We start from the raw sequence: 22477 nt of genomic DNA, 5'->3' as shown, positions 1-22477 counted from the left end.
AGTCTTAAGAGATGTAATGAATCAATAGCTAAGCCTTCATCATTACTTTTTCCTGTAATTAATTCGTGACCAAAAAAATTCATTTCTATAATTACAATTTTATAAAACACAAAATGTGTTTAAAACATGCTGTTAATGTGCAACAGACTAAGAAACCTCTAAAAAATATAATCCCAATTGATTAGAAAAAGATTCATCTCTATTTAGTCTGGGCTTCCAAATGTCTTGGCGTGGTCATCAGACCCCTACATGTTGCTAGCTGTTAGGTTACATCAACTGCATGCGACTCAACAGATCTTGACAATTGAACTCTCCAGTCTGGCAAGGAGACAATAATGTTAAGTTCTTTGTGAAAAGAACTTTTTTATATCAACTCTTGACTATTGGGGATCTAATTTCCTAGTTTTCTTTAGTTAGGTCTTTGTCTCTCCCCATGTCTTACTCCTTGCCTTTTGGACAACTGACCCCTCATTAATTGAACCCCTGGAGACAGGCAGGGTGAGAAAAGCAAAAGGAACTTATTTGGTCAGTTGAGAACTGGATATAACTCTGGCATCTCAGTATTCTTACTCTGTAAGGCTTGTGGAGATAATAATCCTCAATTGCTTCAGAAAAGTGCTATTTAGGAGAATGAGAAAAAAATGCATATAAAATTTGAATCTTAGGGAAAGCAAATTTAAATAGTGCATGAAATGTGATTATTTTCAAATCTTCAAATTCACAATTTCTGAAAGTAAATACAATGATACCTTGAATAGTTAAATTTTAAATTCATTCTATAACCTCTCTCATTTGTTTGTAAAACACTTTCTTGGGTTATATATTTGGGAGAAAAAGCCTAATTAGTCCAAAGAAAGGCACATCTTTGAGAGTGTATGTATTTATGCCCAAACACACAGTAATTATTTTTTATTTTCCTCAAACTAAAAATTACAGTCCTCAGAAAAATAGGAACATAAATAGGACTGAGCTTTAATCAAAAGGATGTCTATTACTTATATATATTTAAAACAAATGTGCATACATACAGACAGAGGAGAGAAAGCGCAATGTAATCTAAATAAGGAAGGAGCTGAAAACACTGGAAAATAATTCAACACAAACTCTAGTTTTTTTTACTCTTTTTCCAGAAAAAGAAGGAAATTGGGGAAAACTCTTACTAAATTAAATTAAAAGAATGGTTGAGTAAATCTCTCAAGTTTTTGAATGAGTACACACATCCTTAATTTTCATGGGTTAATTCCTGCATTCACTAAGCATTTGGTAGGCACTCTTCTGTCACTGAAGATGCTGTAGAGTATGGACAAAGTTCCACAGAGCTTTTATTACAGGACAAAATGACTAAGGAGCACCATCATGGAACAAACAAAGGATCAACAGTAAAGAACAAAGCACAAAAATTGTCTTGCTGATTAACTGCCAAATTTCCAGCACTTCTGTGGGTGGCAGGTTGATTGCCTGGACAGGTATAAATGAAGCATCCTCTCTAGTTCATGCTTCGCCTTTTTATTGATAAAAAGTGCTTGGGGCTACACAAGTTGATACTTGTTGGAACCCCTCAAACACTACCACCTTTTGCGGAAAAGGAAGGGCAGCTTTGAAAACAGAAGCCCACCATTCCTTAATAAGCTTTTTTTTTTTTTTTTTTAAGATCTCATTCTATATAAAACTCAATTAGACACTGAGGGGAATGTAATAAAAACTCAAGGTAGTGAGGGACCCTCCCTTCTAATCAAGTGCAATTCAGCAGGAGAAGATGATATAACAATAAGAATAACCAATGTTAGCATTAAGCTTTCTTTAGAGGTCATGACAGGTTTTCACATACATTTTATTCTGAAAGTAACCCTGTGGGGTAGGTAGGACATTAAAATGATATTATGATGCTCAATTTAAGAAACTGAGCTTGGCAAAAATGAATGACGTTTTTCAAAAATCACAGCCCAGGGATGAAACAAGACTTAACTTTGTTCTACTTATTATCATTTACGTTTGTAACCACATCCTGCTCTTTCCCATAAGAATGTTAATGATAGACCCTCATTCATTCCTCTATTCATATATTTATTAAACATCTATTTGGTAGCTACTGTGAAAGTGCTGGGGATGCAAAACTCAGTTATTTTCTGCTCTCAAGGTGTCCACATGTATTCGAGTAACACTTTATCTCTTACAAAACTCTTCTTAGAAGGATAAATCATCATTACATCTTATATAATGTATCTGATGAGGAAACAAAAGCTCAAAGGGATCTCACTAACCTAATACCATAAAGATAGTCCGAGTTCAGGATGATTCAGTCATTACTTAAGAGCTAAAATGAGCACAGAACTTTAGGATATTAGCTATAAACTTTGTTGGACATGCATCTCTATTACTGAAAATTTTGACCCCGTACTAGCAGTATATATTTTTAAAAGTTTAAGTAGTGTACATGTGCTACTGTGTGTGCTACATGTATTTAACACTAATGGTAAATACATAACAAAACTCAAAAAATTTAAAAGTTTAAAAGGGATGAAATGCAAAGCACATATAAATAGAAGCTTTACTCCTTACTTCCTGTAGCCTAATGGATTATCTTGCTTATACTTGAAAGCATACATATCTTTCTTTGGAGATCACTGTTATAATAAGCAATAAATTCTAAACAAGTATTAAAAGGAGAGTCGATGTGAGTAGGTATACTTGCAATGAGTTCTGGGTGTCTGTGAAACTTTGGGTGGATAATCAGCAATCTAGAAAAATCTGATCTTCAGATTCCAATTATGAATGTCTCTATTAAACACTAGTGAGATGCAAGTTTTCACACTCATTCCTACCAGTCTGTTTCTGGGTTACACTTTTCAGCTTTTTGGACAACCCGACCATCAAAAAACTTTAATGCCAATGATAAAAATGAGAAAATTTTGAATAAATGAATGTCTGCTCCACCAGAAAAGATGAGAAACACTTACATTTTATTTCACTCATGTGGCAATCACATAAAACTCAATTAAAAGGGGTGGGCCTTTATAACTTAGAAACATTTTACTTGAATTCTCTATTAGCTATTAATATAATTTGCACTGTCGCAATAACGGCACCACTCTACAAAAACATTTAATTTCCATTCAGGAAGAAGAGATCACGTTTCCCTCCACAACAAACTCTTCAGTTGAGCACAATTTTAATTACTTATTTGTACTTTGCCCAAACTCCTACTTCACGAGGAAATATTTTGCACTTCAAATTTATGATAATATTGAAATTCAATATTTTAGCTGTTAGTTCAATGAGTAGTTTTTACCAGAGAGCAAGCACAAATTTTAATCCTTTCTTTGAAGGATCTAAAGCATGGACACCCCCACCTTTAGTCTTCTAAAATTAGTTAACAAGAAGCAACAAAATAATAAATCAAAGTTTCCATTTGTACCATTATATGACCCAATTTCTAGAAGCATAATTTACAGTATATCTTCTGGACATGGTAACTACTGGAAGTTTGCAACACAGGGTCCTTGACCCCCAAGTCTGCCAGGGCAAATTACTAGGGAAATAAAAATACAGTTTTTGTAAGAGTAACGATGTTTTTGTGCTATACTCAGGCTCTTTGAAAAACTAATTGAACTTTAAGACTTTAAAAAAGTTTTTCCAAAATCCAGTAACAAATCTGATTAAAAATTGAGTTACTATGCAATTTTGGGGAATATTTTTACACTGAAGAGAAAACTTGATTTCAATTTATTCATATTACACTTCAACTGAGGAAAAATTGTGGTGGTTTATGTCGGAAAATTTTTGAGACAGTGTTTGAAATAAACATTTTGTAATAATGGAAAATGTTGAAGTAAGGTAATAAAATGAAGAAACAAGTATTTTCAGAAAAAAAAGTATTTTAAACTTTAGGATGATGTAAGAGCCATTATTCAAGATGAGAAGAAATCTTAATTTCTAAGGAATATTATAGTTTTCAACGCCTTCTTCAGTTGCCTCACCTCATTTCATCCAAGAAAGTTTGCTCAAGGAGACATTGCTCACTGTTCATTGGAGAAGAGTTTATTGTAATATTTTGCTAAAAGAGGCATTAAAGAGGCTGAATCTCACTATGGAGAGAACAGAAGCACTGTCCTATCCTTTGGAGACAAGTACAGGTTAGACAGACCTGGGATCATAGCCATCATTTCCTTTGGCAAATCACTAATTTCAGGTTTCACATCTGTAAAAAAGGAGCAAGAATAACCTTTGTATCACAAAGCATTGAGAACTGAAAGAATTATTGATATACACACATAATACTGTGCCTGACAGGTGATACATGTAATAAGCTAAAATTATTCAATAACTCTGTTCACAGAGTAAAATTAGACCCATTCCCTGATTCAGTACTCAGTTTATTATACCACACTCTGTTCACCTTCATCAATTACAAATTGTTAAATCAGACCAGGTTTTCCACCTTTGTAGATAATCTAGTATCAACAAAGATCTTCATTGGAAGAAGCACTTTCACTTCCCTGTCTTGGATTCTGATTTAGCATCTGTAGCTGTAAAAACCCACAGATGATTCTGATGTGTAGCCTGGCTGAGAACTACTAATTTAGTTTATGTGCCAGCCTTTTACTTTCAAAATGTCTAGCTTATCAGTGTAAAACTACTGTTGCCTTAGTTGCTGTTATTACTACATGAGCTTTCTTTGCTTCCCTTTGCAGTGGAATCAGAAGCTGGAATACAGCAGGCAATGGCAAAAGTCAAAGTGACACCATGACTCTATCTGATTTCCCCCCATTTGTTGATGGTTTCTTCCATTATTTCTGGCCGGCACATTTACTTATGCTCTTCAGAGGATGTGTAAGTAGGGAGAAGTCTCCTAAAATATAGGACTCTTAATCCAGTTCCAGTCCCAAGATATAAAGAAGCAATTGACAATTCAAATATGGCACCCATGATTTCAAATGAGAGGTCTAACTCAGATAAACAAGTTCGTTGAAGTGGGACCCCATGTCCACATGATAGAACATTAGGCCAAATACATTGTTTTTCTCATATTGTTACTGCCAGTGGGTTATTTATCAAAAACTGATAAATAGGTGGCTTCTGTTAAAGAAAGTTTGTACATCTCTAGTAGATATTGAGCTTTTTGGCTCCCTTTCCAACATAGTGTAGTTTTAATGTTCAGAAATTCCTGGTTTGCTCAGTATATAACTGTAGGTAGAGGAAAAAAAGCTCATATCATTTTGTAGACATTTCTCTCAAAGTAGATGGGCACAAAAAATTATAATACTCAGAGTTGTAACTTTCAGCTTTGAGGTAATAAAAGTCACCTTCTAAATTGTTAACTGGGGCTGGATGCGGTGGCTCACACCTGTAATCCCAGCACTTTGGGAGGCTGAGGTGGGTGGATCATGAGGTCAAGAGATTGAGCCCATCCTGGCTAACACAGTGAAACCCCATCTCTACCAAAAATGCAAAAAATTAGCCAGACATGGTGCTGCATGCCTGTAGTCCCAGCTACTCGGGAAGCGGAGGCAGGAGAATTGCTTGAACCTGGGAAGTGGAGGTTGCAGTGAGCCGAGATTGCACCACTGCACTCTAGCCTGGGTAACAGAGTGAGAGTCTGTCTCCAAAAAAGAAAAAAAAAAATGTTCATTGACTTTCAAATAAACTAATTGCTTTTAATCTCTGTTATTGCAAATATTCCTTCATATTTGTAGTTTTGTTGACTTGCAAATTAAGATCATCATGTGAAATGGTTTTAACTCTGATTAAAGTTACATTTAGTATGCATGGCTGAAATTTAAAAAAATTACAAATACGAAGAAATTCTCACTGCTACCATTTCTCCTTCTAATAATAAAGTGTTAGTCCATACAGTATGGTCCCAAGGAGAGCTTCACTTATAAGTGAGACCTAAATGTTGTCACATCTTGAAAATCAGTTCTTTGTATATCACTTGGGATATATAACAACAGGGTCATCAGTATCAGAAACAATTTCTTAAACATATACTCTCTTTGCTAATATTTCAACCCTAGTTTGGGATTGTATGATGGCAAAGAAGAGGGATTTTGACAGCTATTGATATCTTAAAAGCAAACAGTCTGTAGAAAGAAATGATTCCAAAGATCAGATAGGGCCATACAGATCACTCTGAATTTCTTTGGCACCTCCCTCTCCTGGGAGGAAGGCCAAAGAATACCTATTGACTCTTCTGCCCTCCTGTGGCCAGAAATCAATGGCGTCTGTATCTCTTGAGTAGATATTGCTGTGATCTGAAGACAAGTGGATTATTAAAATGGGTGTTTGGTGCCTATGCTAGTTAGGGTTCTCTGGAGAAATAGCACCAAGAAAAAGATACATATTTATTCTAAAGTATTGGCTCAGGCGATTATGGAGGCTGAAAAGTTCCAGGGTAGGTTGATTGCAAACTGGAGACCCAGGAAAGCTGGTCATGTAGTCTGAAGGTTGGATAGCCCGAGAACCAATGCTGTAGATTCCAGTCTGTGTCTGAAGGCCTGAGAATCCGTAGGACCTATGTCAGAAGAAGATTAATGTAAAACTTAAGCTGTCAAACAGAGGCAATTCAATCTTCTTCCACTTTTTTGTTCTATTCAGGCCCTCCACACATTAGATGATGCCCACGATATTGGGGAGGAATATCTGCGTTACTCAGCTTATAAATTCAAATGCTAATCTCTTCTGGAAACACTCTCACAGACACACCCAGAAATAATGCTTACCCAGCTATTTGAGCATCCTGTGCTTAGTAAAGCTCACGCATAAAATTAACCATCTCAGTGCCTGTCGAAGATTCTCTGCAAGATGGCCATTAATAATTCCTTCATTTTCTGTAAAAATTCCTTTCATCATGATGTGCAGCTACTTTCTCTCTTCTTGATTTCTGTCTGGGCTTGTGACTTCCTTTGACCAAAAGAATGAGACAGATTTGACACTGTGCTAGTTTGGGGCATGACATTTAAGAGGGGTTGGCAGAATCTGTTTGTTTGCTTTTTAAAGAAACCATTCACTATAAAGAAAATCAGGCTATCCTGCTGGAGAAAAATACCATGTAGAAGAGAACTGAGGTGCCCCAGGCAACATCCAACACCAAGGACCCCAACCTACAAAGGAGTCTATCTTGGATCCTCCTTTGCTTCAGTTGAACTACCTTAGCCAACCCCATGTGAAAGAGAGATGAGCTGTTTCCTTTAGTGCTGCTTAAAATCTGGATCCACAAAACTGTGAGCAATGAGATGGTGTTATTTTAAGCTCCTAAGTTTTGGAATGGTTTTTTATACAGTAATAGACAATTGAAAAAAGTTGTAAACGTTATAGTTTTTATTCTCCACAACTTAATCTGATTTATCAGTTACAGAGCATATTTACCCTTGATCATCCCCTCAAATATAAAGAATGAATCATTTTTAAGATGAGTCTTTCACTGGCTCATGTGTAAGGTATATTTCTTGACTTCTTGCCATTATTCTCAGGCCTTGGAAATTTCCAGGGTTAGAATACCAAGCCTTTAGATTATTGTCTTAGTGCATTTCTGCTGTTAGAATAGAATAGTACAGGCTTGGTAATTTATAAAGAATAGAAGTTTATGTGGCTCGCAGTTCTGGAGGCTGGGAAATCCAAGAACATGGTAACAGCATCTGGTTGATTGTTACTGCACAGCCCAAGAGCAAAAGGCAGAAGTAAGCACATAAGACAGGAAAGGAATGGGGGCCAAATTTCATTATTTTTTCAGGAGCCCACTCCCATGATGATGGCATTAATCCATTCATGAGGGCAAAGCCTTCATTACCTAGTGAACTTTTAAAGGCCTAACCTCTTAATACTACTGCAATGGCAATTAAGTCTTCAACATATCAACTTTAAGGAACATATTCAAATCATAGCAATTATGGTTCTGATTTACTAAAGTGGAGATGTCTCAAACAACTATAACTACTTATTCTTGAAGATAAATGAAAAGATTAGATTTTTCTTGAGAGCCAGATTAAGTAGGGACAGGAGGGCCTTAGCGTCACAACATGAGCAATCTCAGATCTTAGCAGCACTGGCTGGTGGGGATGGGAAGTAAGCCAAGGCCAGGCTGTAGAGTATTCCAGGGAGACCTAGGCATCAAAAGTCACAAGAATAACAATTAAAGCCAGTCAAGGGGTGATAACCTTTTTGTATGTGATTAATCCTTCCATAGCAGTTCTTCAGCCAATTAATCAGAAGTCAACCCTCTGATGACTCAAGCCTAGTCAGTCAAACTGGGGTTGTGTTTTACTTCATGCAAAAGAGATGTGAAATTTCAAGAAGGAGCCAGTTATAAGACCTGGGTCAATGCAGTTAAGTTTGGGGAAAAGGTCGCAAGTGGTGGGTACACCCCATGAATAGTAAGACATGTCTCTAGGCAATGAGACAAATGCAAGATTCAGCCTATTCACAAAGTGAAGCTGCCTGTCCTGGTCAGGACTAGCAGGATTAAGTTCATAGATGAAGACACAAGTGAATTCTGGTTCAGCAGAGCTGACAGTGACATACCCAATTCAGGAGGTAGTGAGGAAAAATAAAAAGACTATAGAAAGGCGAGAGGCCAGGAGAACCAAGAAAAGCATAATGAAATTTGATAACTTTGCCCCCAAGACCAGTGTTGGTTACTTTCATGTATATTTTTGTTATTGTACTATAGCAGTTAATAATCATATATTTTTATGAAGTTAAGAGAGAATAATTACTAAGGAAGATTTGACAAAGGGGGAAGTTTCTGGTTTGCATTTTAATCACTTGTCAAGATCTTGGATTCTTTTAAGGATAAGTGGTAGGAGAGGTGAAAAGACATAAGAAGTTGGGGTGAGAAGAGTCTGTACAAACTTAAAAACACAACAAACTTTTTATTTCGTGAATAGTTTCCAGCACTCTAATTTTTCTGAAGAGTACATATAAATTGCTCTTTATTGATTTATGTTTATATTCAATGGTAAGTTTAACGTTCTTTCAATTATTCATCTATTCTTTCATTTATGTCTTAAGCCAATTAGTGGTAGCAATGGTCACAAAAGACAGTACTTAATTTCTATTTAACTTATTTCTATTCACGTACAGTAGAGACAACACAGTGACCTCATTTATTCCTCTTAGCAATCTGCTGCAAGTTACTTCCACATAAAATATTGTCCTTTTGTCACCACTAAGTCCTTATTATCTAAAACAGTGTAGTTTATTGCTCTCCTAAGTAGATTATACAGCATCTTCCCAGACTCTGTATATTCTTTTTTTCTTCTTCTTTTTCTTGGGGAAGGAGAGAGGGTCTTTCCCAGTGAGTATTCCATGTTAGAGAGCAATGAAACATTCTTTTTGTAAAAATCAAAACTTGTTTATATCCTTTGGACATCACTGAAGAGACTATATTATTATATGAAAAGACTGTCGCAGTATTCTCTCTCTCCCTTCTCCATGTTACCCCTTGTGCTTCTACCCTACCATAGTCCCTTTCAATCTGCTTAAGATAAAGATGTGGTGCCCTCATGGGTAAGGCACTATAAGGCAATGATGTCTGAAACTCAGACTGTATTGGACAGCTCACTTCCTGTGTTTACTCTGTGCTTGGCAAGTTGATGGGGGCAGTGGCTGTGGTCACAATGCACAACGTCTGCATTCTTTTTTTCTTATCGCTCAGATAAAAGATATGACTTTGAATTCCTTTGGACCATTTGCATCTTAAAGCCTATTTTTTTTTCTTCTTTAAATCTTATTTTAGCAATGAGTCAAGGTTAAAATGCATATAAAACAGCTGTTGTCAATATCCTTCTTGCAGAAATGACAAATCTACCTTTTGTAGCTGTTGCTTTTCTTTAATGATTCCATATGTTCCTCCCTTCCACAGATTATTAAGGCTGGCCACCACCATTTCCAGATTAGTGATTTGTTTCCTAAACAAAACTTTCAAAGATATTATCTCTGTCACATTGTCCCTTGTGCAAGAGTTCATTACCCTCTTTGGGTTTCTGGAGTAATGGGGCATTCTCAGTTGAATTGCATGCATTAGTTCCGTGCTCAGAGCAGTTTCAGGCAACAATTTCTATTCTATTTAAGCTGTGGTCAAGGATACTGCCTTTGATGGTTCTCAGAGGATGCTGTTGTTTTTAAATGACAGCTTTTACAAGGGAAAATGAATTCTAAGTGCACACACACACACACAAAATGACACGTTTGTAGAAATACAAGGGGATGATCTGGTTTTCTGTTTCTCTTCCATCATTCTTTTCTGGTATTTAAATATTCTTCCCTTGTGTTTCCCTTCTTACAAATTAACAAGGAAATGAAAGTTTAATGAATTACACAATTTTAAAATAAATTTCTTATGCATTTTTTTTTTTTTTTTTGAGACGGAGTCTCGCTCTGTCGCCCAGGCTGGAGTGCAGTGGCTGGATCTCAGCTCACTGCAAGCTCTGCCTCCCGGGTTTATGCCATTCTCCTGCCTCAGCCTCCCGAGTAGCTGGGACTACAGGTGCCTGCCACCTCGTAATGCATGTAATATATTAAAATACCATATAAAAAATGCGTAAGTGCTATCTTACGCATTTTTTATATGGTATTTTAATATATTACATGCATTTTGCTTTGGGTACTGAAATTAAATGTATTGAACATAAAGTGAGTTGGGGTATAATTCTTTTAAATTCACTGTTTATTTCAGTCTGGCTCACAACTACATTGGAATCACCTGTGGAGGTGTATCAAAAATCAGATTCCTGGGCCTACTCTGGAGGCATTTAATCGAAATTTCTGTCAGTAGATGCCAGGAATATATTTTCTAAGATTATTATATAATACATACTATGTAAATTATATTGTATAAAATATACAAAAATACTACATAGAAACCATTATTCCAGGTGCTTCTTATGAAAAGTTAAACTTTAGTATTATTAATTCCGTCCTAAGCCTAAATATTCACCATTGCTTCCCTTTTTAGTTATACAGGAAAAGCACAGTGGATGGTAGAGACAATTGACAATAACTTTGCAAGAAATATTATGAAAATGAAAGATAATGATGTTGTCATGTGGTATTGTTTAGTCTGCATTATCTGCAGAGAGACCTCAATTCTGAGTGTCACCGTTCTTATGTATAAAAATGAGTTAAAGGTCAGAGGTTAATAGACCGTACCATTTACATAAGATACACAATAGCAAAACAGAAATTAGAATTCATAGGCTGCCAGAAATGATGGGGATGCCCCATGGTAGAATGTTAATTTACTACTTCTGGCTCTGATTTCAATGGAGTTAAAGGATGAACCATTAAGCTGCTCATTAGCACTGATGAGAAACACCCCAACTAATCTCTAGAAAGGGTACTAAAACAATAAGTGTAGCTGGGGAGGAGGGGTATGACTGGTAGTGCTAATTACATTTGCATTAATACTAAAAAAAATTTACTCACTGGAAACTAAAATTTTCTAATAAAAGAAATCTCCAAGACAAGTATTCCAGAGAGGTATACTAACATGTAAAGACAAACAAACAAAAAAGTAAGTTTTAGGTATTTCAGATATAAAGATGAGTGCCACTTTCATTTAATGTGCACTTCTGTGCATATTAAAAAGTAAAGACAATGTCAGGAACTAATAAGTGATTATAGTAGTGCTGTAGGATCCAAGGTTAATACAAAAAAGTCAATCATTTTCTATATACCAGTAATGAACAAGTGGAATTTGAAATTAAAAACACAATATTATTTACATTAACCCCCAATGAAATCCTTAGGTATAAATTGAAGACAATATGTACAAGATCCATATGAGAAAAAGTACAAAACTGATGAAAGACATCACAAAAGAACTAAGTAAAGATGTTCCATGTTTGTGAGTAGGAAGACTCAATATTGTCAAGATGTCAGTTCTTCCAAAATTCATCTATAAATTCAGTGCAATCCCAATCAAAATACCAGCAAGTTATTTTGTGGATATTGATAAATTGATTTTAAAGTTTATATGGAGAGGCAAGAGACCCAGAATAGCCAACACGATACTGAAGAACAAAGTTGGAAGACAGACACTACTCGACCTCAAGACATATAAAAAGCTACAGTAATCAGGACTGTGGTATTGACGAAAGGACGTACAAATGAATCAATGGAACATTATAAAGAAACCAGAATTAGACTCAAGTAAATATAGTCAACTGATCTTTGACAAAGAAGCAAAGGCAATAAAATGAAGCAAAGATAGTCTTTTCAACAAATGTTGCTGCAACAACTGCATATCTACGTGGAAAAACAACAAAGAATCTAGACAAACCTTATACCCTTTACAAAATTAACTCAAAACTCACAGACCTAAATGAATCACTGACCTAAAAAACCCACAAAACTATAAAACTCCTAAGAGATAGCATAGGAGAAAATCTAGGTGATGATTTTTTTAAAAGCACCACCAAAGACATGACCCGTGAAAAACAATTGATAAGCTGGACTTCATTATCATTAAACATTTCTGCTCTGCAAAAGACACTGTTGAGAATAAAAAGACAAGCCACAGACTGGGAGAAAATATTTGCCAAAGAAATACCAGAGAAAAAACTATTCTTCAAAATAAACAAAGAACTCTCAAAACTGTTGAACAATAAAAACACAAATGACCCAACTAAAAAGTGGGTCAAAGACTCTGACACCTCATCAAATACGATACACATGGCAAATACACGTATGAACAATGCTCAACATCATATGTCATCAAATAAATACAAATTAAATCAACACTGAGATACCACTGCACACCTGTTAGAATGGCCAACAGCCAGAACACTGACACACCAAATGCTGGTGAGGATGTGAAGCAATAGAAACTCTGATTCATTGTTGGTGGGAACGCAAAATGGTACAGCCACTTTGCAGGACAGTTTGGCCGTTTCTTACAAAACTAACCATACTTTTGCCCATACAATTCAGCAATCTTTCTCCTTGGTATTTATCCAAAGGAATTGAAAATTTTAGTACACATAAAAACCTGCACAGAGGAACAGAAAACCAAACACTGCATGTTCTTACTTATAAGTGGGAGCTGAATAATGAGAACACGGGAGTGGAACCACACCGGGACCTGTAGGGAGGTGGGGAGTGGGAAGGGAGAATATTAGGAAAAACAGCTAATGCATGCTGGGTTTAATACCTAGGTGAAGGGTTGATAGGTACAGTAAACCACCATGGCACATGTTTACCTTTGTAACAAACCTGCATATCCTGCACATGTACCCCAGAACTTAAAATAAAATTTAAAAAAACCCTGCACAGAGATGTTTATTACAGCTTAGTTATAATTGCCAAACCTTGGAGCAACCAAGATGTCTTTCAGTAGGTGAATGAATAAATACATCATGGTACATCTGGCAAAAAAATAAAATAAAATACATCAGTGCTAAAGAGACAGAAGCTGTCAAGCCATGAAAAGATATGGAGAAAAGTTAAATGCATATTACTAAATGAAAGAAGCCAGTCTGAAAAGAATACTGTATGGTTCCAACTATATGATGTTCTGGGAAAGGCAAAAGCATGGAGGCAGTAAAAAGATAAGTGGATGCAAGGGATTGGGCGGGGATTAGGGGAGAGGAAGGCATGAATAGGCAGAGGATAGATGACTTTAGGGCAGTGAAATAACTCTGCATGATACTGTAATGGTGGATACACATCACTGTAAATTTATCAAACCTATAGAATGAATGTACAACACCAAGTGTGAACTCTAATGTAAACTAGGGACTGTGGGTTATAATGATGTGTCACTGTAGGTTCATCAGTTGTAACCAATGTACCACTCTGGTGGGAGATGTTAACAATGTGGGAGGCTATGCATGTGTGGGGCAGGGAGTTATGGGAAATTTTTGTACCTTTCTCTCAATTTTGCTGTGAACCTAAAACTACTCTTAGAAAGAGACTACTTTAAAAAATTAAAGGCATGCCAAAGCCAGCTTATGAAATTGTGGTATACATTTAACAAAGTTATACTTTAAAAATTTATAATACATTTTTAAATTCATAAGACAAAGGATTTATTTTAAAAGTCAATACTGGGGGTCCAGTAATGCGACATAAAGTTGAATGAACAGTGCCTTATTTTTTCAATCATATTACTGCATTTCTAACTACGTATAACTTCATTTGGAGATTATAGTCCAAATGAGAATCTTCCTCAATGTGAATCCTGTTATTAGTTTCCTCTCGCTGCTATAACAAATTACCACAGATTCAGCAGCTTAAAACAACTCAAGTATATTATCTTACAGTTCTGGATATCAGAAATCTGAAAATGGGGTGGCAGGGCTATATTCTTCTGCAGGCTCTAAGAGGAAAACTTGTTTCTTTGCCTCTTCCAGCTTCTAGAAGTTGCCTACATTCCCACCCCTGTCTGCACTCCGATAGCTGCTTCCATCCTCATACTTCCCTCTCTAAGGATGCCAGAGATTACATAGGGCCCACCTGGATAATCCAGGCTACTCCCCTCCATCTTGAGATCTTTCACTTAATCACATCTGCAATGTCTCTTTAGCAGTGTAAGGTAACTTATTCATGTGTTCTGGAGATAGGAACATGGGCATCTTTGGAGAGTCATTATTTTGCCTACCTGGAAGCTCAAAACAGAAACGACTCCAAGAACTTCCAACTCTACATGCTCTGCTTCATGATTCAGTTGGGGTTTATGTTTCCTAAACTCTTCAAGTGATATCTTAGAATGGTTATTACCAATGGATCCCAGAGGATTTCACTTTTCAGGATATGTACTTTCACATGCCTGATGTAGAGAGATATTCTCATAATGTGGCTGCTATAACTTGGTATTAAGTAACAAGGAAGCTACATCTGTTACCCCAAAGTATGCATAACATGGAACTAATTATATTTATATAAAAAGGACACAGAGAAAAATGTTGCTTCATACTGTATATATGAATGAATACTATAATCTGCCCTTTTTTCCCTACAAGTTAGTCTGCTAGACATTGTTAATATACAGTATGTAAGATATAAGGATCTAAGGATTCATGTAAGATCTAAATTGATATATCTGCTCTAAGAACAAAACTAAATAAGATTCTAGTTAAAATTTGTCAATGTTTAATTATATAAAATTATTCTATAGCAATTAGTATAACAAGAGCTTTATTACTCTACTTTTCTTTGCTCAAGGTTAAGTAAAGGAAGAATACCTTTATAACAACTACACCTTTAGATTAAAAAGGGAGGTTTAAAGATCAATATTAATAGAAATACTAACTTGATTTGCCTTCCTGCTCTCATAGACTCATTCATTCATCCACCCAGTTAGTCAACAAACATTTAAATGCTTGATACAGGTGTGGTAGTGGTGCTATGAAGTCAAGTAATGTGCCAAACTTGTTTAATATAGTTGCTGCCTGGGCATTCATTTTTAGGTCTGATATAAGCTGTTTGAAACCCAGTTGTATCACGTCACCTGTGGCTTACTTAAAACTTCCCCTCCCTGTGATACAGAACATTTTTTCCTCATTCCATGACCAAAAACCCAACACATCCCGCAGCTGCTAACCATGATAAAACCCAATGGTCGACACCACAGTCAAGTTCCCCCTTTGCTGTTGTTTTCTTTAGTCAATCCACAACCCCCTCTGGAAAGCCTAAGGGATAAAGCCTTTTGGACCTTAACATAGCCCCACAAGTCCTCTCTCTTGCTCCCCACCTACTGGTTGGGTGTCCTGTTATCTCCAGACTTCCCATCAGGCTTATTCTCTGGTGAATCTGTAAGTAATAAAATGCACCTGTTATTTTACGTGTTTTGTGTGCTGCCTCCTCTGGCATCTGACCTGCACACCAGAACCTAGCTTTCCTCTCTGGGCCAGAGCTCTCCTGAAGAGTGACTGTTCTGGCTTATGGCCACTCTTAAGAGAGAGACCTCGAGATCAAGTTAGAAAGGAACAATAGCAATAAAAATGACAAGGAAGTATATTATGGCAACCACTTTTCAGTTAAGAGTTATTAGTCTAACAAACCTCAACTAGCACAGGACCTAAATGCTAATTATAATAAAAGTAACAAAAGTGATAGAATGCCTTCAATAAGACTAAACAAAAAGAAAAAAGCAAAAAACATCATTTTGTATGCTCTCAACTGAGAAAATGGGTAAAAATAAAAATTGTAATAAATACTATAACTTGATAACATTTCCAGTGTTTAAAAAGACTATTTCTTATGAATCATAAACCACTGGATTAAGACTGAATTACTGATGATTATACACTTTAATGAGCATTAATCTATTTAATCAGCAATTCATTCAATAAATATTAAGCTTCTGTTACATTCCAGGAGCTGGGAACACACACACAACCCAAGCCAAAAGAAAAATGTTGCTCCTTTCATGGAGTTTACATTCCAGGGACTAATACAATAGTATCTCCTCCAAATTCTTCATTATACTTTCATGGTAAACCTCACCAGCAACAAGAGTACTAAATAAGGTAAGATATGCTTTAGGCCTGGAATTCTTCAACTTTGGCCTACTTCTATAGGAGGGCCTTAAGGCTGCTCTGCCATTAGTTGTGCAATCTTACAGAAATTAACCATTTAACTTCTTTTCCCCTTTGTAAAAAGGGAAATGACAAAAGTTGAGTTCTCCTGGGGACTAAATGACATAAGGTGTATCAATTGTTCAGCAATTAGTATCGCTTTGGCCCTATGGTTCCAAAATGTGCCTGCTCATCAGAATCACCCGAGGATCTTTAAAAACATTCCAAAGCCCGGTGCACATTAGACCAATTAAATCCCAATCTCTGAGCGTGTCAGGACACGCTCCCCAGGTGGTTCCAACTTGCAGACAAGTTTGAGAGCCACCACAGTTTGAATTATTGATGTGCCACAATAACAGTTGCTAATCCATCTGTCTTTACCCCAGGTGGAACCAGGAAGCCTCCGGAGCTTAATGAAATTCAGATAATCGAGGTGCATACGCACCCTACGTCCCATCCCGTGATTTGAATCCCAATCTCTTCCAACATTTTAAAGCAGGGAGGAATGGGACAGAGGCCTGACCTCTCCTGCATACTCATGGCCCTTAAGTATCTGCGATCTTTAGATATGTAGGGCATGCTGACACTTCCACTTGCGGCGACAGCTGGGCCTGTCCGGGGGAAGCGCAGAGAGGAAAAGTCAGCCCTCCCAGAGGCGCTGGGCCCGGGTGCGGAGGCCGCAGCCGCAGCCGCGCCGCGAGGGCAGATCGGTAGCCTCAGCTGCTGCCGCGGCTGTCGGGATCGTCCCCTGCGGGGCAGCAACAGCGAGGCTCCGGCGGCTCAGGGGGGCGCCTTCTGCTTGCGCGCTCCGCGTCCCTCTCCGTGGTCTGCCCTTCACCCCGCGACCCCGGCCGAGGGTGGGAGCAGCGCGGGGTCGCATCGGCCCGGCGCTAGCGTGGTTTGCCGCTCCGCCAGCAGCTATGGAGCCCGGGCCTCCTGGCAGTTTCGGGCCCGCGGAGCCGGGTCCTTGCTTGAGTGGCCAACGCGGCGCAGACCACGCGGCTTCCGCCTCCCTGCAGAGCGCGGCCCGGACCGAGCCCGGGGGCCACTCGCTCGCCGTGGCAGCCGTGTTGCCTGCCGGGGGGTGCGGGGAGAGGATGGGTGTCCCCACCCCGAAGCAATTCTGCCCCATCCTGGAGAGACCGCTCATCAGCTACACCCTACAGGCCCTGGAAAGGTAATACGTAGCCGGGCTCGCCCCGCGGTTCCTTGGGGCCCGGCCTCCCGCTCCCCGCCCTGCCGCTGCTCTAGCGCTGGCACTTTCACCTCGGGAACTGCCGGGCCGGGCTCAGTTATTCAGGCTAGAGCTCTGTTCCCTCCCGCATTCCAGAGATGGGAAGCTCTGGAGACAGATGGGCACGAAAGCTGCAGCGGCCCCACAGAACTCTTTACGTTCTCAAGCAGATCAGGTGGTGGGGAAGGCCCGGCGTGTGGCGCCGGATTAGAGAGTGCACGGCTTGGGACTAGGCAATTTGGAGTTCTAGCTGTGGGGCCTAAGGAGAAGCTCTGCGGAAAGTCTCGCGGTCCTGGGGCTCTGCCTCCGCGCATGCGTGGATTGAGTTGTACGTGCACACCTGTTTCCAGGGTGTGTGTTGGTTTTTTTCATTCATTTACCAAGCACCCTCTGTGAGACAGACTGCTCTAATTACTGGGTGCTGCAGGAGGGGAGAGGAGCAGAATTTAATAACCTTTCAATGGTGGAAAGGGCATTAATCCTGAATTTGAGGTCATACCCCCTTTATCTTAGAAAAGGCATTGAAGTTAACTAGCTGAGGAAATGAAGGAGACAGAGGGAATGGGATAGGGAGGATTAGGGGAACAGTAGTGAGGAGCTGAGGAAGTGAAATGGAGGGGTATAATATTAACTTCCTTTGTTTTTAGCCCTGAGTAATGAGGTGGAGCTTGGGGCGGGGGAGCAGGGGTGGGAAGCAGCGGCATTACAAATATCCACATAGTTTTGCTAAGCAGCGGTATTACAAATATCCACATAGTTTTGAACTTTTCTGAAGCCAGTGGGGAGCTATGGTAGTTTGTGAAGCCTTGAACTGATGCGAACCGTTTGCATTTCAAGATAGATGTCATCCTTTAGCATACACAGCCTTTGCAGGAGGTTTTGAAAACCGAGCTAGTGAGATTCTAGTCCAAGGGAAGTGGCACGTTCTCCAGTAAGGAGCCCCACGCAAACCTTCACATATGCTTCAAAAGCCAAAAGGTTCAAGTTGTTTTGTAACCACCCCACGGGTTCGCCTTGCCCCTGCCTAGACAGACCCGATTTATCAAGACAGGGGAATTGCAGTGAGAAAGAGTAATTCACGCAGAGTTGGCTGTGCGGGAGATTGGAGTTTTATTGTTACTCAAATCAGTCTCAAATTATTAGTCAAAAAATTATTACTCAAAATTATTATCAAATCGAGCATTTCGGGATCGAAGTTTTTAAAGATAATTTGGCGGTTAGAGACTCGGGAAGTGGGGAGTGCTAATTGGTCAGCTTGGAGATGGAAGCATAGGGGGTCCAAGTGAGGTTTTCTTAGTGTCTTCTGTTCCTGGGTGGGATGGCAGAACTGGTTGAGACACATTACTGATCTGGGTGGTGTCAGCTGATTCATGGAGAGAGAAGGGTCTGTAAAATATCTCAACCACTGACCTTAGGTTTTACAATACTGATGTTATCCCCAGGAGCAATTTGGAGAGGTTCAGACTCTTGCAGCCAGAGGCTGCTTGATCCCTAAACTGTAATTTCTAATCTTGTAACTAATTTGTTAGTCCAATGAAGGCAGACTGGTCCCCAGGCAAGAAGGGGGTCTTTTCGGGAAAGGGCTATTATCAATTTTGTTTGAGTCAAACCATAAACTAAATTCCTTCCCAAGGTTAGTTCGGCCTACACCAAGGTATGAACAAGGGCAGCTTAATGGTTAGAAGCAAGATGGAGTCAGTTAGGACTGATCTTTCACTGTCCTAGTTTCTTCAGTTATAATTTTCACAAAGGCGGTTTCAGGTTCTCATATGACTATTTTACTTTCTGAATATTGGAGTTTGAAAAATGGAAGTGTAAAGAGCCATAATCGCCGATTTATGTAATCTTCCCAAAGATTACATCTGAAACTCAAATTTTGAAATGATTCCAGTTGCAATATTCCATTTCTCTGGGTAATAGGGGGAGGGGTCCCTGAAACCATTTCATGAACCACTTACCTATAATATTCCAGTGCCATGAACATGGTGACAACATAGCTCATATATGCAGGCATTTCTATGGGACACAATGGTTCTTGGCCAGCAGGATCTTTATCTGCTTGGTAATTAGCTATAGGGGATTATAGTCACTTTTACACTAAACTTTTCTCCTATGGAGAAAACTTTTGCATTAACTTGAATTTTTTGTCATCTTCTGAGGCAGCCTAAGATAGGTGGACACTTAAAATCTCACTGATATGGTTTGGCTGTGTCCCCACCCAAAAATCTCATCTTGAATTTTAATCCCCGTAATCCTGCGTGTTAAGGAAGAGATCAGGTGGAGGTAATTGAATCACAGGGCAGAGATCAGGTGGAGGTAATTGAATCATGAGGCAGAGATCAGGTGGAGGTAATTGAATCATGGGACTGGTTTCCCCCATTGAGTTCTCATGAGATCTGGTAGTTTTATAAGTGTTTGGTAGTTCCTTCTGTGTTCATTCTTCCTGCCGCCTTGTGAAGAAGACACCTTCTTTTCACTTCACCTTCTACCATGCTTGTAAGTTTCCTGAGGCCTCCCCAGCCATGCTGAACTGTGAGTCAATTAAACCTCTTTCCTTTATAAATAACTCAATCTTGGGCAGTTCTTTGTAGCAGTGTGAAAACAGACTAATACTCACTTTTAAGGGAAAAAAACGTTTGGAAAGGCCTTGTTTATGGAAAATAAAACGCTTGTCTTCCATTTTTACTTAATTGATAACAGCAGTCACAAAATCCTAATAGCAATAGTAACTCATCAAAATTTTCATTTTGAAATATTTCATGGCTCATTTTTATCACTATTATGTCTGAAGAACTTATGGAACATGATTATATTTTGGGTATATCCTAGGAAGTCCTTGGAAAGGTTGCTTTATAGCAGTGTGTGGGTGCTGCTTGACCATTTGCCAAGTGAAAGCCCCTATCTCCTTCTGTAAAAGATCAGCCCTACGTAAGAAAACATTGATAGTTTTCTTAGGGTATGGTGCCAAAAGTCTTCAGTCACTTCATTAAAAAAGATAATTTATACAAATTCAAATAAGGAAAAGGACATGGAAGTATAAAATGCCTTATAAGACTACTTTTTTGCTCTGTTGAGAAATTATGCATGCTTTTTACTTATTAAAGAGAAACTACAGTTCTCATTGTCCCAAATAAGAAAAATAATGGGTGTCACTACTGTCAGTCATCTAGGTTATTCTGAGAGAATGTCATTTCTTGTTTTTCAAGAGCTGTATGTGATGCCCCAAATTTGTTTTTTTTATAACTTCTATTTCAGATTCAGAGGGTGTGTGTATATATTTATTACCTGGATATATTGTGTGATGCTGAAGTTTAGAGAATGGCTGATCTCATCAGTCACCTAATGAGTGTAGTACTGAATAGTTTTTCACCTTTGCCCCCTCCCTCCTCCCTTGAATAACCCCCAGTGTCTGTTGTTGACATCTTTTTTTTTTTTCATACTTTTAAGTTCTAGGGTATATGTGTACAACGTGCAGGTTTGTTACATATGTATACATGTACCATGTTGGTGTGCTGTACCCATCAACTCGTCAGCACCCATCAACTCGTCATTTACATCAGGTATAATTCCTAATGCCATCCCTCCCCCCTCCCCCTCCCCACCATAGGCCCTGGTGTGTGATATTGACATCTTTATGTCCATGAGTACCCATTGTTTAGCTCCATCTTGTGAGAACTGGTGGTATTTGGTTTTCTGTTCCTCTGTTAATTTGCCTAGAATAATGACCCCCAGCTGCAATCATGTTGCTGCAAAGAACTTGATTTTGTTCTTTTTATGGCTACATAGTATTCCATAGTGTATACATACCATATTGTCTTTATCCAGTCCACCATTGATGGGCACCTAGGTTGATTCCCTGTGTTTGCTATTGTGAATAGCACTGTGATGACCATGGTGCATGCATCTTTTTGGTAGAAGTATTTGTTCTCTTTTGGATATATACTCACTAATGAGATTGCTGGGTTGAATGGTAGTTCTGTTTTCAGTTCTTTGAGAAATCTCCAAACTTCTTTCCATAGTGGCTGAACTAATTGACTTTCCCAGTAACACTGTATACATGTTCCCCTTTTCTCTGCATCCTTGCCAGCATCTGTTTTTTTGACTTTTTCTTTTTTTTTTTTTTTTTTTTTTTTTTGCGACGGAGTCTCGTGCTGTCTCCCAGGCTGGAGTGCAGTAGCGCGATTTCGGCTCCCTTCAAGCTCCGCCTCCCAGGTTCACGACATTCTCCTGTCTCAGCCTCCCAAGTAGCTGGGACTACAGGCGCCCACCACCATGCCTGGCTAATTTTTTGTATTTTTAGTAGAGACGGGGTTTCACCGTGTTAGCCAGGATGGTCTCGATCTCCTGACCTCGTGATCCGCCCGCCTCGGCCTCCCAAAGTGCTGGGATTACAGGCTTGAGCCACCGCGCCCGGCCTTGACTTTTTCTTAATAGTCATCCTGACTGGTGTGAGATGGTATCTCATTGTGGTTTTGATTTGCATTTCTGACTAGTGATGTGGAACAATTTTTTGTTTATTGGATACTTGTATGTTGTCTTTTGAGAAGTGTTTGTTCGTTTCATTTGTGCATTTTTAATGTGGGTATTTGTTTTTTGCTGGTTCAATTGTTTAAAGTTCCTTGTAGATTCTGGATATTAGTTTTTGCACTCTCAAGCAAAGGCCTGTTGACTCGGATAGTTTCTTTTGCTGTGCAGAAGCTCTTTTGTTTTTTTGGAGATAGGGTCTCAC

The 22477-nt window shown here is 38.7% G+C and overlaps 1 protein-coding gene and 1 long non-coding RNA gene across 6 annotated transcripts in view; one reads left to right on the top strand and one right to left on the bottom strand.

The window, feature by feature from the left end:
• The window catches only part of LOC117073184, a 106873-nt gene extending 88696 nt beyond the window's left edge, over positions 1 to 18177 (bottom strand). Inside the window, exons 1-4 of one of the 4 annotated variants that reach the window (XR_004433148.1) lie at positions 17781 to 18177; positions 15689 to 15747; positions 6720 to 6900; positions 6328 to 6494 (exon numbers count right to left, since the gene is read on the bottom strand). This is a non-coding gene — a long non-coding RNA (uncharacterized LOC117073184). Of the gene's footprint in view, positions 1 to 6327; positions 6512 to 6719; positions 6901 to 15688; positions 15748 to 17780 lie in introns of those variants that run through there. The other 3 variants (XR_004433149.1, XR_004433147.1, XR_004433150.1) reach the window with 3 other exon arrangements.
• CRPPA (CDP-L-ribitol pyrophosphorylase A) overlaps positions 17312 to 22477 on the top strand; it is a 335076-nt gene continuing 329910 nt past the window's right edge. For both annotated transcript variants that reach the window (XM_033193728.1, XM_033193727.1), the window contains exon 1: positions 17312 to 17691. In XM_033193728.1, coding sequence (XP_033049619.1) covers positions 17435 to 17691 — 257 coding nt within the window. In that variant the 5' untranslated portion in view covers positions 17312 to 17434. The remainder of the gene's footprint in view (positions 17692 to 22477) is intronic.

This window comes from Trachypithecus francoisi, unplaced genomic scaffold, assembly GCF_009764315.1.
Source record: "Trachypithecus francoisi isolate TF-2019V2 unplaced genomic scaffold, Tfra_2.0 Lachesis_group4, whole genome shotgun sequence".
Lineage (NCBI taxonomy): Eukaryota > Metazoa > Chordata > Mammalia > Primates > Cercopithecidae > Trachypithecus > Trachypithecus francoisi.
This window is presented reverse-complemented; position numbering and strand designations above follow the sequence as displayed.